General features: G+C 51.9%; 7 protein-coding genes across 7 annotated transcripts; 4 read left to right on the forward strand and 3 right to left on the reverse strand.

Annotated features, from left to right (window-relative positions):
• Positions 1–378: 378 nt before the first annotated feature.
• Positions 379–2,990, forward strand: CLUP02_04656 (uncharacterized protein; the record flags this gene model as incomplete). The annotated part of the gene is made up of 6 exons (XM_049283667.1): positions 379–413; positions 789–991; positions 1,136–1,213; positions 1,266–1,346; positions 1,406–1,681; positions 1,741–2,990. The coding sequence occupies 6 exons, from the start codon at positions 379–381 to the stop codon at positions 2,988–2,990; spliced, it is 1,923 nt and encodes a 640-aa protein (XP_049140810.1).
• Positions 2,991–3,311: 321 nt separating this feature from the next.
• On the forward strand, positions 3,312–4,673 carry CLUP02_04657 (uncharacterized protein; the record flags this gene model as incomplete). The annotated part of the gene is made up of 3 exons (XM_049283668.1): positions 3,312–3,320; positions 3,426–3,486; positions 3,604–4,673. 3 exons carry the CDS (start codon positions 3,312–3,314, stop codon positions 4,671–4,673), a joined length of 1,140 nt encoding a protein of 379 aa, XP_049140811.1.
• Positions 4,674–4,944: 271 nt separating this feature from the next.
• On the reverse strand, positions 4,945–5,928 carry CLUP02_04658 (uncharacterized protein; the record flags this gene model as incomplete). The annotated part of the gene is made up of 1 exon (XM_049283669.1): positions 4,945–5,928. The coding sequence occupies one exon, from the start codon at positions 5,926–5,928 to the stop codon at positions 4,945–4,947; it is 984 nt and encodes a 327-aa protein (XP_049140812.1).
• A 1,161-nt stretch (positions 5,929–7,089) lies between these two features.
• Positions 7,090–10,244, forward strand: CLUP02_04659 (major facilitator superfamily transporter; the record flags this gene model as incomplete). Its single annotated transcript, XM_049283670.1, has 4 exons — positions 7,090–8,310; positions 8,620–8,944; positions 9,001–9,247; positions 9,305–10,244. The coding sequence occupies 4 exons, from the start codon at positions 7,090–7,092 to the stop codon at positions 10,242–10,244; spliced, it is 2,733 nt and encodes a 910-aa protein (XP_049140813.1).
• Positions 10,245–10,500: 256 nt separating this feature from the next.
• Positions 10,501–10,782, reverse strand: CLUP02_04660 (uncharacterized protein; the record flags this gene model as incomplete). The annotated part of the gene is made up of 1 exon (XM_049283671.1): positions 10,501–10,782. The coding sequence occupies one exon, from the start codon at positions 10,780–10,782 to the stop codon at positions 10,501–10,503; it is 282 nt and encodes a 93-aa protein (XP_049140814.1).
• A 353-nt stretch (positions 10,783–11,135) lies between these two features.
• On the forward strand, positions 11,136–12,932 carry CLUP02_04661 (uncharacterized protein; the record flags this gene model as incomplete). The annotated part of the gene is made up of 1 exon (XM_049283672.1): positions 11,136–12,932. The coding sequence occupies one exon, from the start codon at positions 11,136–11,138 to the stop codon at positions 12,930–12,932; it is 1,797 nt and encodes a 598-aa protein (XP_049140815.1).
• Positions 12,933–13,356: 424 nt separating this feature from the next.
• CLUP02_04662 (calpain family cysteine protease) lies at positions 13,357–16,329 on the reverse strand (the record flags this gene model as incomplete). The annotated part of the gene is made up of 2 exons (XM_049283673.1): positions 13,357–15,921; positions 15,985–16,329. The coding sequence occupies 2 exons, from the start codon at positions 16,327–16,329 to the stop codon at positions 13,357–13,359; spliced, it is 2,910 nt and encodes a 969-aa protein (XP_049140816.1).
• Between the last annotated feature and the right edge of the window lie 692 nt (positions 16,330–17,021).

Here is a 17,021-nt window from a genome sequence, read left to right on the forward strand (position 1 = left end):
CTGGTGTCGCATCCGCTGATCTCCACAACTCTCAACTTCACTCCGGGTATCGAGAAGAGCAAGGCGACACCTGGCTTGTCAATGTTGAGACAGTATGAAGAGGCATAATGAAGTTCTCGCAACCGTCGGCTGAATCCGGGCTGCCTCGTCCAAAGTAGTGAATGTCGGAAGCTGCCTTACGATGAGTCAACTTCACCTTTGCGCGGGTTTTTCCATTTACAAATTCGGAATTTGGGAGCGTGCCAAAAACGCTATAGACGCAACCAATAGGAATTCCATTCCCATCTTCAGATGACGCTTCCGCTGACGAGAATAACAATTTCCTATTGGCTTGTTGGTTTGCTTGACTCTCACCTTCACCGAAAAGTTACAATTACGATGAAGAGCCTGGAATTGGCAAAAAGCCAAAAGAGGTGAGAGGGCATGGAGGGGTAGGACAACGATAAATGCAGGTCGCGTGGCCGAGCGTTTCTCTTTACCTGGGAGTATCTGGATAAAGCTGAGCCACACCACCTCACAGAAAGTTGGGATGAAGCTATTGTCACGCCTCACGGGGCCCTTGTTCCACTCGGCCTCCTTCACCCGGGCATATTCTCTCACATTCACTCTGACCTCCTTTCAAACTGCCCTTTCTCTCAAAAGACCTCGCGCAGCCTTTCCCCTGCAGCTCTTCCTTTTCCTCTTTCCTCTTCCACACATTCGCTCGGTACCTGCAGCTAGTGTACCTACTTGCAACTTACAACCTGCATCACCACCAAAACCAATACTGACACCAACAAAACCCGGAGGTTCGGCATTTTGCTTCAGGCACCCGACTCAGCGACTGATCGATCCAAAGTCGCATTAGCAGGGCATAAAGTGTCTTTTGCCTCCCTAGAGTATGGTCACGATGTCGTTCTCGTCCTCGTCTTCATCTTCGAGGCACTCGTCAAGATCCTCGAGGTGCAGCTGCGACAGTTGCGCAGAGTACAGATACGAAAGAACGTGCCATGTCGACGGCTGCTCCAGAAAACATGCTTTCATTCGCAACGATCCCCTGAGACCGGATATCAGAATTTACTCTGATTTCTGCGTTGATCGTAAGTATAGATGTCGCTCTAGGCCCAGATCGCACAAGCTAATACTCCCTCCCCAGATACATGCAAATTCTGCGTGCTCGGTTTAGAAATGTGCAACCGTCCCAAGGACCCTCAGCATCGTTTCTGCAGTGAACGTGAGATTACTCCTCACTCTCGTTTTGCGATAATTCCTAATATTCAGAGTAGACCGGAGATGCGGAGTGGTGGGCTGTGTTCGGACCGGAGATTGCCCCTCGAATGTGCCACTCCCGTGGATGTGTCCGGACCGTGAGTCTACCCACTTACACCACATCCGGAACTATGACGTTGACATGCATCTTGAATAGACAAATGCTTCGTCGAGGACTGTTACAAGACTAGAGACAAGCTGTATGGCTACTGCGCCGACCATCGATGCCGAGTCGGAAGCTGCTTCGAGAGGAGGATCTCCAACTCCGAGTTCTGCGCCGACCACCACTCGCGAATTTGCCGAGAGCTGAATTGTCGAGAGGTGATATACGCAGACCATCGTTGCTTCAACCATCAACGGTGCATCGTCAAGAACTGCAAATTCCACCGCTTCAGACGTCCAGATGGCGGTCTCTGGGACTTTTGCGAACACCGTGAGTCAACTACCTACTACTCACATCCCCAGTAGTTCGAGAAATTGACAAGAAGGCAGACTATGGTGAATTCCGCTGCACGTACAAAGACTGCGACAAACTGACGATACCTGGCACTCGCTGCTGCGCCATCCATAAGTGCACATTCGAGGGGTGTGTCAATTTCCGAGACAACGAGCTTGACAAGGAGAGAGTGTTCTGTCGAGACCACGGATGCGGCGCATCAAGATGTTACGCTGTCGCTGTTGCTATCGATGGGGGTGGCTTCCGTCCCTTTTGCCGGAGACACACTTGCACGATAGCTGGCTGCAACGAGGTATCCGAGTTCGGTGTCCACTGTCACAAACATCGATGCCACTGGAAGAGCTGCGAAAAGCCGTGCCTGAAGGGAGGAGAGTACTGTGGTGATCACGAGTGCAAGAGACCTGGCTGTCGCAAGATTGCCAGACTGCAGTTCGGCTACTGTGCAGATCATTGCTGCAAGATCGATGGCTGTATCAACTACTGCGACGTTACTGCCGACAGGATATGCTACGAGCACTCAAGAGGCGATCTCTTCGACCGCATCAAACACCTCGAAAAGAGGTTGAGAGAACGGCAACACGAGCATATTCACGAGCATCACGATCACCACCATCCACATTTCGATGATATGCAACTTCGTTACGACAAGCTGATCAGAGATTACGATGAATGCCTCATTAGGCTGAACGAAAGCAGAGAAGAGATTCGCATTCTGCGGACCACTTTCATTTCACCAGACGACAACCGCATCTGGCGAAAGGAACTCGAAGATCGCAACGCTCGCCTATTGCTAGATCTGGACAGAGAAGTCAAGAGAAGCGAGCATTGGGAGCGCAAAGCGATCGAGTTCGGCCGTAGAATCGATGATCTCGAGATTTTGTTGGCAGAGGAGCGACTCCGACATCCAAAGTCGGATGAATACGTTAGACAAATCGCAGATCTCGTACGCAAAGTCGAGATTCTCGAGGATGAGTTGCGCATCGAGCGCAACAATCATCACATTCACGAAGGACGACAACGCGAGATCGAGAAGCTCGTCCGTACCATCGAGGAGCTCGAACGAAAGCTTAAGGGCGATCACATCAAGGTAGACGAGCTTATCAAGAAGGTTGATCTCCTGCAATCGATACTCGCCGGCGAGAGAGAGCAAAAGGATATTCTTCTTGCTGAGCTCGCCAAGCGGGACGAGTATGAGAGATTGAGACGAGAGGAGCGCCGTCGACCTAGAAGAGGAAGCTGGGAGAGAAGATCTCGCGACTCACGGCCTTGGGAAAGTGTCTTCTGAGAACGGAGACTGAACAGTGTGTACACGGTTTCGAGAAAAGAAGGTCATCGGTGGCTTTTTCATAGGATTCTAAGGTATTGGCTTACTTGCATTTGGCGTTGGTACCATGGAGTATTCGGGAAAAGGACATGCGATACCCAAAATTGCCGCCTCAAAGGACCAGGCAATAAGTAGTCTTAAAGAATAATACAGACAACATTGAGTGACTCATCGAATAAGCATCGATAAGATGGATTAGTGAACTCCGCAACGCTTGATTGTGACGTGATCTACCTTATGATCTGTTACCTTCGTTGGCTCCTATGATTGCTTGCCAGCAACATGGGTATTGTAAGTAGGTAGCTTGTAAGGTATGAACATCCCAGTCTGAAAAATGTATTCATGTATATCTTTATCTCGGCAGAAAAATCCCTTCTTATTCCTCCTTGTTCAAAGATCCCCGGTCAAGACTCGACGGCCGGCAACGACAACTCTCTCAAGGCTCTGGAAAGAAAGAGTGCATGCTGACAAAGGAGGATTCGATGTTGTCTTTGTCGGTATCGAGATCACTTGAAGAACAATTATCTTCAGGACTTTACGGTGGAAGAGAGAATTCAGAAGTCACATCTATAAGAGTATGATGGCAATTCGATATTTCCCGTTTTTGTTGGTCCAGAACGTCATCAAACAATTTGCAAACGTCACCCTTCAGTCTACAACATTGTCCAACTTTTCCAAGTCTTCGCACCGCATCTCGCAATTCACAGGCCAACGACCACCATCAGCATGTGTCAACGTCTCAAAATCATATACTATTATCCTTGCGGCAATATCGCCTGCCTGCGTACCAATGAGCATTCTTTGACGAAAGAGGTCTTCGTCCCAGGGCAAGGACATGTACTAAGCGTCGATGTCAGGGGCAATTGGTCCCGTTGTCCCGCATGGGTTCGACAACAACCACGCGAAGCCGTCTTCAACCCTGCAGTGAGCTCAGAAGGCCGCTGTCCGCATGCCCGCTGGTTTCACCACTTTCATTGCGAGAAGGTTTGCGACGCGTGTATTCAAGAGCCGGGCAATGCTGAAGCCGCGAACATCGGCTTTGCTTGTCAACAATGGGGTAACCATCGAGTTGCTGTGCCTCTAGAATACATGCCAGCTCATCTGAGAAGTGCACTGTCGCGTAAGACTAGAGTTGATTCTAACGGGTATCTAGTAGGCGATACCTTTAGCACCAATGCTCAGGCGAGCAGCAGCAGCAGTGAGTCCCATCTGTCGAGTTCGGAAACTTCGAGCAACGGACCAAATATGATAGTGCGACTGCGTGAAGAGACTGAAGAAGTCAACAGAATGTATGGAAGCCTGATGTTGCTTCCCCCAAACTCACCATACCCTCAAATCATCGGTCTCGAACGCAAAGACCACTATTTCACTCACCCTTTCGATGCCGTAGGACTCGGGGGTAGGATCCGGGATTCAAATGACCTTTGGAGTCGAGTCAGTCCGTACGGTTCTATTGGGGCTGAAATGGATGTCTACCGTCAAGCCCAATTTACACTGCCGCCAACTCCAGAGATTCTTGGACAAATTTCGGGAAGTGTTCAAGCCGCCATACGGGCATCTGAAGCTCGCGGAGGAAGAGGAGAAATGAGGGCCCCCAACCCCGTACCTCGACCTTCCATGAGCCAGGAGGAAATCTATGCTTGAGGATTGGCAGACAGCTGGGTGCAGAAGCGAAATGAGGGCAACCAGTAGCGGGTGTTACTTGGGTCATATCTTCTGAGAATTTATCTATTTCTAGAAATACCCGAGCTGAGCTGCAATGTTCTAAGTTCTGTCTTTATTATCGTACAAGCGTGGCGTCAATCTGAAATCAACCTAAACAAAGTAAGAGTGCGGTATTTTTTGGCTCGATCAAAACGCCCTTCGCCATACGTGATTGTTTGAGTTGGGTGCATAGGGAGCAACGCACGAATGCTCAGAACTCGCCGTCTTGGAAGGCATCGTCCGAGGATTCGTCGGAGGTCCTAGGCAGACGGCTTGAGTCATCTTTCGAGTCCAAGTTGAATGGGCTCTTTCCAAGTACCATCTCTAGAATGATAGCAAATGTTACGAAACCCAGGGCCATTTTCAAAAGTCCAAGCAGTTGAGTCACGAGCCAGCCGTAGTCCCCGTTAATTGCAACCCAGGCCGGGAAGCAGATGAAGCCGTAGATACCACCAACCGACATCGGGGTCAGAAACAGAACAGCGAGAACCTTCCAGCCCACGAGGTAAGATCGGTACCGGTAGGCGAGTGCTGTAGCAAGAAAGACGCCAATGGAGTTGGGAGCCATCCACCACCAAGGGAATCTGTTGATAACAACCAGTGGCTGGTTTCCGTAGTAGTGATAAACTCCCATTGGCAGGAGAATCTCCTCCACAATGAGGTCTGAGACCATCATCAGGCCCAAGAAATACCACAGAGTCCTCGTCGACGTCTTGTTGGTCAAAAGCTGGAGGTTCATCTGCATCAACGAGGCGTATCCGAACCAGATTGGTATCCACGGCGGCATCTCACGACCAAGAATGTGCAAGGAAGCATTCTGGTCGGTCCATGGGTAGTAAATGCATCCCAGGACGTCGATAAACGTCTCGGGGAACGCAATCATTGCGCCACTAAGTGGAAGAACTAAAGGCAAAAGAGTGCGGGAGCGTAGAGCATCTCTTGCGCCGAGAAGAACTGCTGAAAGCCCGATTGCCGTCATTGATACCATGCAAATGATATTGCTGGTCTTCTTATATGGAAGATCTGTTGGTGGTCGAGGAAGATCGAAGGTCGGGTCGACGGTAAAATCCATGCTTTCACGCTTTGGGAGTTCATGAAAGTATGAACCGATGAGAGCTACGGTCGTGAGGCCAGCAATGCCTGGTTTAATAAAGCTGCGCGACGGTGACATCTTGGATAGATGAGGGGATGTCATGTTCGAAGCGATTGGAAGAATGGTGATGCGATCTAGAGTCAAGGTGATGTGTTGTGAGAAGTGTCAATTAGTCTTGAACGCAACCCGAGAATCGGGTCCCTTAAATAGTCCATTTCGTAATCACTTGATCGTTCAGTATTACTAACTTGATATCGAGGTTTCTTCTGGAGTGAAGTGTGTTGCGGTGGAAGTTTTTGGGGAAATGATCTTGGGGCATAGGCTGTTGACAGTTATTCTTCAACATCGAAACTCGTCCCCGAGCTTCCCCTTTCGGGAGTGTTCACTAACTAATCCGACCCATGTTAACTCATAATAGTGGATGGCCGAGGCGTCAATAGAAACAAACTGCACTGCCTTTGTAGATTCGAGGAAACAAGACTTCACAAGTTTGAATAACTTGCCAATATGCGGACATCGAAACCCTGAATGAACAGCCTGATTGATTCATGCTTGGCTAATGCTGTCTTGGGAATTGCGACCCTCCGCCCTCAGATCCGGAGTTTTACTTGATGTGATACCCGACCTACGGCTTGAGCACTCCGGGGGCGGCACGGGCACCCACCCTAACTTGTGTTAGGATAACCACTATTTACAACTCACAGGATCGAGCTTACTAGCAATTCGAATTTCAAATTTGAAGTCATTCACACCCGCAACTAAAGAGCCTGACTAGGACTTAATTCCCAGAACCGTGGATGGCAATGTCACTTGCAGGATCCGAACCCCCAGTTGCGGCGAAATGCATGGCCTGGCCATGCACAATGAGCCCACTAGGGACGGCTACGTGCATCCACTCTCCACCTATGATAGTTGAAGCCGGGGAAGCGATCTCCTGACGACGCTCCACTTGACTCGGGCAGCTGATTAGAGCAGACACCGGAGTATTAGCCATGCTGGGATCAACCAACAACTTTCAGCTTGGCAGAGGGGCCCATGAATCCTTCGAAATGAGACCTTTAAAATTGATTGCAGCCCTCTCGTATGATCCTTATGTTCTTTTTTCAGTGTTCACCTCAACCGTCATAGAAAGCAACATCTCAGCCATCAATAATCACATTTAGTTGGCAAAAGTCTTTGCCGCCGGCGAAGGAGCACACATACGTACGGGCTCTGTTTCGCTCCGGATCTTGACCTTGATCGTTGAGATCCTACTTCCAAGGGATGGCATCATTACTGTCTCTCCCACTGGAGGTTTTGCAACAGGTCTTAGCCGAACTCGCCGACAACCCACCAGAACCACCTAGTTTGGAGTTTTACGTCCCTCCTTTCAACTCCAACCCAACGTCGGCTATACTCTGCCAGACATGCCGCAGTCTCCGTGAGATTGCTGAGCCGGTCCTTCACCGACACATTTACATTCCAAATGCGAATGTGAAGAAGTTCATATCACTGTTCAAGTGTTGGAAAGCACGGCCTCACTGCGCTCAGTACACCCGAAGACTCACAATTGAGGCAAGATCACAACGCCTTGAAGAATATTCCCACCGTGCAGTAACGCGTCTCATTGATCTTGAAGATGCCGATTTCGTTTCTGGCATCATCCAAGATGTAGGTCTCGAGATACGACCCGATTGGTACGAGTATGACTGGAACATCAACGTCTTCGTGGAAGTCGCCATGTTACTGGCACAGAACGCCGAATCCGTTGAGTTGATGTTTGAACCCAAACGCGGCGTCTATCGACAACCCTTTGACATGATCCCCGAGCCGAACAAGACAACTAAGCCAATCCTCTTCAATAATCTTCGACACCTTCACTTGATGCAACCAGGCCTCAGTACTATGGACGAGTTCAAGTCTATTTTGCACTGCGCGCCAAACCTTCAAGGACTTCGGCTTGATCTTTGCGACGACCCTATGTCCGTTTTCACCCTTCCGCCGAACCTCACCAGTCTCATTCTACGGCGTACCAATCTCAGCGCACGGCACTTCCAATCAATGACCTCGAACTTCACCATGCTACGCCATCTAGAGCTTGTTTTTAATGGCTTCTCACGAGAAGCATCCATCATGGAGGCCATTGCAAAGCATCGTAACACTTTAACGAGTCTCATATTGATATCTGGCAAGACTCTTCCCTTTGCAAAGCTGAAGAGTCTCCACAAACTCGAATCTCTTACCATGAGCATCGAGACTGTGCGGCCCGAGGATTTGTTGGGTTCGCTTCCATCTTCTTTGCGCGAGTTACGCATTCTGGAAGAAACGGATGGCGGGACTGCACATCGACCTGAAATATGGTTCGAAGATTTCAACGCCGACTTGGATGCACGGTCGGAAACCCTGCCTCAAGATATGGTCATCTATAGGAGTTCATATTCCAGGGGGATCAAGTCTGCGCTTACTCTCACCTCCTTCAGCAGGGATTGCGTACTTTGGCGGGAGGTGAGTGAATGCAGACAGTGACAATATGATTACAGTCCTGACAACTTCTGCTTGCCGCAGTCCGTAGTCTTCCGCCGGTTCTCAGCATATGATGCTTCGAGTCATGACTAGAATCAGAGAAAACACATTGAAATGCGTGTAGAGTAGTCACATGTACCTTGAAGAATCGTGGTGAAAATACACGGCGGCGCGATGCCTGTAAACAAGCTTAGTCATCATTCATGGGCGCCATTCTAGAAGTTCGCTGAATCGTCTTGGTTTCCTCATCAAACCAAATCAGTCAACCACCGATATAGGAGGGTCGAGTAGACCATGCCTCCTTCACCAGATCCTGTGAATGCTAGCCATGCACATGATGATCCCATTAATCTGAGGTCTTCCCCCAAACCGCGCAGAAGTGGCATTTGGGCTCTCCTCGCACTAGTACTCCTGGTCAATCTGGCCGCCAGTCTCTACCAGCTTCCCCTCAGCAGAGTCATTGAACGCCGCCTCTGCCGCGAGCATTACGCAGTCACAGATCCTTCGGTAATCGATAAAGATGGCAATGTTGCAGAAGGTTTTTGCAAGGTGGACGATGTGCAGCAGGGTCTTGCCTGGATTCAAGGGACTATGGAAACGGCGTGGATCGTGGGTGGTAAGCGCGCAGAATCTCACTGGCAGGCATTCGCTCTTCGACTGACGTCTATCCAGACTTCATCATGACGGTTCCGTTGGGGTTCCTCGCGGAGAGGTACGGTCGGCGGTCCATCCTCTGCCTCAACATTGTGCCCCGCATCATCTTGTTGACGTGGGCCGTTATCGTGGGGTACTTTGAGCAGACCTTGCCGACCAAAGCCATGATCGCATCCCCGTTCTTCTCGGTCCTAGGCGGTGATTGTGTTTTCAACTCAATCACATATGCCATAGCTTCCAACATGACAGACGACCACGTCCTGAGGTGAGTAGGCCATCGACCTGACCTCGCGCATTACCCTGGTTAACTAAGGTGACACAGGGCCACGTATTTCGGATGGATGGGCTCCGTGTCGTATGTCGTCAACTTGCTTGGCCCAGCTCTCGCATCAGCATCTATGAGTCTTCTTCTCTGGCTTCCGTTCTGGATTGGAATCGCTCTCCTTCTTCTGGCCATTCCCGCTATCTCCCTCTTGGAGGAGTCACCTGACAGCCACCCTGACGCGGACGACCAAGCGAGACCTCTCCTCTCATCCCCTGTGCTGAAAGCTCAAGACGCCGATTCATCCCTTCTGAGATCCATCCTCCAGCGCTTCGGCGTCTTGAAGTCTATCGTCGCAGGTCATCCCCGCAACATGACCCTCCTGCTCATCAGCTTTGTCCTCACCTCGCTCGCAAGCTCGGACACGAAGTTGCTTGTGCAATACATCTCGAAACGCTATCACTGGACGTTTGCGTCTACAGGCTATCTCCTCTCCGCCAAAGCCGTCGTCAACTTCACGCTCCTGACGGCCATCATCCCCGCCATTCTTCGGTCGAGACAGAATAGGTTGCGGCATATTCCGCCTGAGCTGGCCAGTCACCGGATGAACATACACTACGCCAACATCTGCTTGGTTGTCTCTATCCTCGGTGCTCTGGCGATTGCTGTGGCGAGCCGGATCTGGATGATGGTACCCTCGCTGTTTCTCTACGCTCTCGGCTCGGCGCTGCCGGTATTCACGCTATCACTGCTCAAGTCTCCCTTCATCTCACCAAAGAGACACGACCAGCCGGTCAACTCCGCGGACCCAGAGTCACACATATTTTCGATTGTGATGATGGTCAAGACTTCAGGATCGCTTTTAGGCGCACCACTGATGATGGTCCTATGGGTGAAGAGCATAGCGATCGGCGGCGCAGCTCTCGGCATCCCGTACCTTATTTCAGCCAGCTGTTATCTTGCTTCTTTGCTCGTCTTAGGTCGCATCACAACGGAGTAGTGCAATATTCATTCAGAAATTAGAATCCGCATAGTCATCACAGCACAGTCACACATAGAGTTTTCAGGCTATGGATATCACGAATTACTTACAAGATGAGTGACATGGACGGTGGCGAGTCTAGAAGGCAGGAGATACAAGGCATGGTACACCTGATACCCTCGGCCGAGAGAATGCGTAAGCTCTCTGACCCCCGGATGCAACCCACCACATATTGATTGAACGCGGACTCCGGACACGTATAGCCAAGTAGCTTTCACCCAAGTATCCAACTCGCAATCGCTTCTACGGCGTCCCAGTTCACGACGGCCTTTGCCAAGAGCCCATTAAGTAACTCGGTATCCATAACTTCCATTGCCGGCAAAAGATTCGGTATGGTGAGCTTCTCTCTAAGCCCAAGTTGTTCGTCCGACCGACCGGCCGCCGTGGAGACCGCGGAACCCGTGGACTCTTCGGCACCTGACGGCTCTAGCTCCGGACCCTCGGCCGCAATATTGGGGTTCGTGACTCCGTTGCCCCGGACGGTCGCGATCCCCATTTTCAAGTGCAATCACCGCCTTTACTGCCCACCCGAATCATCCGAAGTGGATGGTTCTAGGAAGAGTTACACGAACGTTGAGGGGGTGTCTTGGTTCAAGAAACACCCTGCAGGCCAAGGAGAGGAGACCTTGGTTCGACAACCCCTGTCGCTTCAAGCGGGGGACATCCGTCATGCTCACTGATTACTGCTTATGGTTCAGTTGAAATGCATCGGACAATCAGTGGCATCAGGCACTCGGTTCTCGATCTTTCGCTTGCTTACTCTTCGTGCCCTGCTCCCCTTCCCTTGCGTTCATCCCATGATTCTGTGACCGGCTCACTGAGACTCTCATCTCGCGACATCGGTTCAACATGATGCGCTCCAATGTGGTGAGAGGTATCATTCTTGCACGCCTCCAACCAACACCGAGTATCTCACTAGGATGCTGGCAACCAGTCCTCCAACTCCAACTGAAACGCCTCTTCTCCGAGAAAACATCGCCCACAGCAGACGAAGAAGTAGATATCCTCATAGTGGGCTCCGGCGCCGGTGGTCTAACGGCCGCCCTCCGCGCCCGAACCCTCGGCCTCAACCCCGTTGTCATCGAAAAGGAAGCAACACTCGGCGGCGCGTCAGTGATCTCAGGCGGAGGCCTCTGGATCCCAGCAAACCCAATATCCAAAGCCGCAGGCATATGCGACTCCAAAGAAGATGCCCTCGCGTACTTTGATCGAGCCGTCGGAGACGTCGGGCCGGTGTCGTCGCTGGCGAAGCGCAAGGCGTATCTAGATAATGGGCCACAGATGATTTGCTTCCTGAGAGACCTTGGTTTTGAATGGAGATTTAGTAGGGGGTACCCGGATTATTACCCCAAGATGAAGGGTGCCATGGGGAAAGGAGGTGGGAGAACTATCGAGTCTGTCGCTTTTGATACTAGGAAGCTGGGGAAATGGCAAGCTGCGCTGCCGCCTGCAAACATACCCGTGGCAATCCACGGTGAGCAAGCACCATGGATCACAATGATGACGGCTTCTCTCCAAGCTTTCATCAAGTCGACCCGAATCATGCTACCCATCGTCGGCAAAACCATCCTTGGACAGAAACTCGTCAGCCTAGGCCGCGGACTCGTCGCGCAGCTTCTCTACCTCAACATCAAACACGCGACCGACATCCGACTACGTACCTCCCTCCTGGATCTCACACTCTCCCAAGCAGGAAAAGTAACCGGCGCAAGAGTCAAACTCCCCGATGGAACCACCAAGACCATCAAGGCATCCCAGGCCGTCATCCTTGCAGCAGGTGGCTTCGCGCACAACAAACCTCTCCGAGAGAAGTACGGTCCGACCCCAGCCAGCACGTCATGGACCAACTCGCCCAAAAGCGACACAGGCGACGCTGTCATCGCGGGGCAGAAACTCGGCGCGGCGACGGCGTTGATGGATGATGCGTGGTGGGGGCCGACCATCTTCGACCCGGTGACGGGCAAACCTCACTTTGCGCTTATAGAGCGATCTCGACCGCACTGTATCATCGTCGACAACGCCGGGAAGAGATTTATGAACGAGGCGCAGTCTTACACGGATGCTGGACACGATCAATATGAGAGGAACAAGTCTGTCAAGGCGATTCCAGCCTGGTTGATTATGGATACGAACCACCGGAACAGATACATGCTTGGCACTCAGCTGTTCGCGAGAATGAAACCTAAGAGGCCGGTTGCGAATGGAGCAATGTTCGCGGCAAGCACTCTGAGAGACTTGGCGAAGCAGATTGGAGTCGACGCTGAAGGTCTGGAAGGAACCATCATGAGGTACAACGACATGTGCAAGACTGGCGTTGACGCAGACTTTGGAAAGGGTGACAACGCATATGATAACTTCTTCGGTGACCCCGCCGCTGGCGGGCCAAACCCAAACATGGGAGCATTGAGCAAGGCACCGTTCTATGCCATTGCCATTTGGCCAGGCGACTTGGGCACTAAGGGTGGCCTCTCTACTGATGAGCATCAAAGGGTACTAAAGGAGGACGGCGAGGCGATTCCTGGGCTGTATGCTATTGGTAACACGGCGGCGAGCATCATGGGGCGGACTTATCTGGGAGCCGGATCGACTTTGGGTCCTGCAATGACGCATGGCTTCCTTGCCGTCAATCACATCGCCAAGTCCTGAAAGTCTGGCCTCATTGAAAAGTGTCTACTGTGTGATTCTTGTTCATTGGGGAATGGATTCCTATCAATCAGTGCAAGGTCCAGGCAGCATTGCGCGTGATGATGAGTATGTTTCTGCTGACTTGAAATGAGGTGATAGTACCCATTATAGATGATAGGAACAGTGGGCTGTATTTAACCATCATGCATGTAAATACGTTGCTAAGTCTGAACTCCAGATCATGTCAAAGAACGCAGTCGCATATGGCTGCTTGGTCTCGCTCGCAATGTCAACGCCCTTCATGCTATCCGTCGACCCTTGGGTCGGGGATTAAACCAAATAAACGACACCATGAAAGCAAAGAAAATCTTCAACATGAGCACATCTTCTCTATGCCATCGTCTCCCCTCGTGTACGTCGTCTGTCTACACTGGTCTAATAGGCTCTAGCACAACTCTTTGTGTAACTCTATTGGGGTAGCTTCCGGGGTGGCAATGACGTCTGGTGTCGAAGTTCCGGAGTGTAGCTTGTCGTAATCGGTCGAATCGACACTGTTCTTGTCTGACTTTTCCGACTTTGAGTCTTCATTCGTCTCGTCCTTGTCATCTTTGGCGTCTACGGTCGATTCTTCTGTCTTCTGGATCACAACATTGACATCAGGCTTCGCGGCATCTTCACTATCAGCCTCAAGCCTTTCGCGCTCTCCGCCCGCGTTCACCTGGGCGTTGTCGATATCGGCTTCTCCCTTCTTGCCCATACCACCCTCGAGAAGCTCGCCACCTTCCATGACGACACGAACTTCAAGATCCTCATCCATGGAGTAGACGCGCACTCCGACGATGCAGATAGCGTTCCAGGGATCAGGCAGACCCTCCTCCTCAGATTCGTAACGCTCGTCATGTCTTTTGGGTGGTCCAGCGGGAGTCAGGCGTAGCTTTCTGACCATGTCATCGTCACTATACAACTCTTCCCAGTCTTCGATGGGCGAGTCAGACGAGTCGCCATCTGAGTCGTAGGATTTCTGCGCTGGCGGTGCGGGAGCAGGGGTAGGAGCCGGGGAAGGGGCAGGTTTGTCTGCAGGCTTATCGTCGGTGGCGTCCTTCTTGGCTTCATCTTTGGGCTCTTCCTTGGACTCGTTTGTGCCATCTGTCTTGGAGTCACCTGCAGCAACGTCCTTGGACTCTTCCTTGGACTCTTCCTTGGACTCTTCCTTGGGCTCCTCCTTGGGCTCCTCCTTGGTGACTTCCGTCTGGACGGCTTGGTCCTTGGGCTTCTCTGCATCCTTCTTCTTTGCCTCTGCGTCTTCCAAAAGTTTCGCTTCTTCGGCCTTCTTGGCTTCCGCGGCGGCTTTTTGAGCGGCCTCGAGGTCAGCCTTAGCTTTGGCTGCTTCCGCCTTCTTGGCACGCTTGCGGTCGCGCTTCTCGTTGTTCTTCTTGGTCTGCTGCTTGGTGACTTCGCGGTTAGTGTGGCGTCTCTCCCAGAGCTTGCGGCGCTCCTTTTGGCGAGATTCGGAGGCTCTCTGCTGCTCCTTGATCTTTCGCAGCCTAGCGACCTCTTGGAGGTGCGCAGTGCCTTTGCTATGAGCCAAGTCGTACGCGGCACCAATTTGCGCCAGCTTGTCGTTCTCAACGCGCTTCTTGCACTCACGCTTGACCACATCTTCGACAGAGGGGATGTTAGTGTCCCTCTCACCAGTGACACTCATGAAGATGCTGTACTCTCCGGCTGGCATGTCCGGTAACTCGATAGAGACGGATCGGTCCATGAGATAGTTGCCGTGGGAGCGTACGATATAGTCCTCGGCACCAGGGCGGTCTCGCTCATGTATGCGGAAGTGGATGCGGAAAGCGTACTGTCCCTGAAGTCCCTTGAAGTATCTCGTGTCAAGTTGAGTCAAAACTAGGACTAGCGGCCCATCCTTGGACAACTTGACCTGGAATTTCTCGTTGAACTGGGATTTCCAGGGCACCTCAACGCCGATCCAACGTTGAGCGCACCTCCAAGCGGGGTCGCGGAATAGCCTGGTTCTGTCGATATGTTGGAATTTGCGTAGGAAGTCGTCGTAGTTGATCCAGAAGACAGAGTCATTGCCAAAGTGGTGGCCAAGCTCCTCTTGAACTTCCATGGTCCATTCCTTGGAGCCGTCGGACCAAGCACCCTCCCATACACCCTTGCGAATCTTGCCCCAAGGGTTGCGCAGCTTGATCAGACGCTCTCCAGACTTGAGCGTCCTAGCTTCCATGATCACGTATGCGTGGCCTTCCGAGATACCATTTCTCTCGCCATAGCCTCCGTCCAAGAGACCGGTAGAACAGCCGAAGAGGAACTCCTCGTTGACTTTGGCAAGTTCGTTTTCCCAGAAGCCCTCGAGGTCGAGGATATCCGATGTAAGCAGCTCGGTGGTGACACCACCCGAGAGATCTTCCAAGCCCTCGCCGATCCAACCGCCAGCCAACGAGGCGAAGTCACCGTGTGCCTTGGCATAAGCCTTTTCAATCAGCGGCACCCAGGTCTCGTTCTGGTCCTTGCACTGAGCAAAGAAGAGGGCCTTGGATCCGGTCTGATAGGTCTTGCGGTAGACACGCTCAACGTCTTCTCGGTCGATCTGCTGGAGGAGATCCCGCTGCATACTAGGCGAATCCCAGCAAGGAGACTTCAGGTACAGCTTGTCATCGATAATGGAGTAGATCCACTCGCCATCTCGGTAGAAGACGAAGCCGTAGATGCCGATGCGAGTATCGTACTCAACGCAGATGCGCTGAATACCGCCCTCGACGTTAGCAAGGGCAGTCAGCGTAGCCATCAACCAGCAGTCCCCGAGGCTCCCCTGCTTCACATCTCCGCCATTGACGTTCTTCAAAAAGGTTGGCTTCTCGAAAATCTCGTGAACTCGCTTTACTGCCTTGGGGACAGATGCGCTTGGGTTGGAGAGAGTCGTTCTAGAAAGTTGCCACTTGGTATGGCCGAGAGTGTTGAGACAGTGACCCTTTTCCCACTTCAAATCCCAGTCCTGAGTGGTCTGTTAGCTCCCCGGGTTCGAATTCGCAAGCATTGGGGGGTGGAGGTCACTCACCAGATCCCAACCAGGGTCCCGATATCGCATGTTGACTCTACGACATTCTTGGATTATCTTCTTCACTTTCCGGCGGCACTCCTCGACAGCTCGTTCGTATCCGGCGCTAAGCAACTCATTAGGCTTCTCTGAGCTTGCTGGCGGCAGAACGGGGTCGAATGGTAGCACAGCCAAAGCCTTGTTGAACTTTTTGTCTTGGAACTTCTTCCAAATATGATTGATAGAAGGCTGCGGAGGCGTCTTCTTCTTTTTCGTCTTCTTCTTGTCGGTGGTGTTTGTCGATGCCGGCACAGGGCGCGGGCGACGAGGGTCGTCCGACTCTTCTGAAGAGCTGTAGCCGTGCATGGTATGAATGCGGTAAAAAGAACACGGAAGCTTGAGAATCAGGTGTTTGTTGCAAGTCTAAGGAATCACAACGGTCGAGGACGAGGTAGGTGGAAGGTGGGAGCTGAGCAGTAGTTTTCTAGAACTGCCAGCTTACAGAAAACGTCCCGAGCTTATTGTTGTACACGGGTCAGTTACGGCAAGATCGAGCGAAATAAGGGCGGTCTAATGCCTTGGCACAGACAGACGACCGACTCGAGGCAAGGTGGAACGGTGAAGGAAGGTTATGGAGGGTACGGATATCTTTAGAGGCATAGACGAGCACGAGTCGTGGATGGAAGACGAGGCAGCTTATAAGGGAAACAAAAAGGCGGAGGAAGAGGGTACAATGTAGACGAAGGAGGGCTCACCTAGCTCGTAAGAGTCGCGGACTGGGTACCTCCAACAAAAGCGTGGCAGCCTCGCCGGAAGTATTGGACGATCTGACAAGCATGAGTCGAGGCCGGGGCCGTGACCGGGATGGCGGAGGTGGAGGGTGGCTCGCACCACATGGATGTAGATGATGGGAAGCCGTAGCCACCTACTGTGTAAGCTATTGCGAGGCAGCCAAGGCATCGAGTCGGAAGTCGAGGAACCACATCCATTGTCGGCATTGGCCTCGGTAGGTTGGCGACATCAAGGGCCCCGGTAAAAGGACAAGCAGGCCGGCGTGG

This window comes from Colletotrichum lupini, chromosome 2, assembly GCF_023278565.1.
Source record: "Colletotrichum lupini chromosome 2, complete sequence".
Taxonomy (NCBI): Eukaryota; Fungi; Ascomycota; class Sordariomycetes; order Glomerellales; family Glomerellaceae; genus Colletotrichum; species Colletotrichum lupini.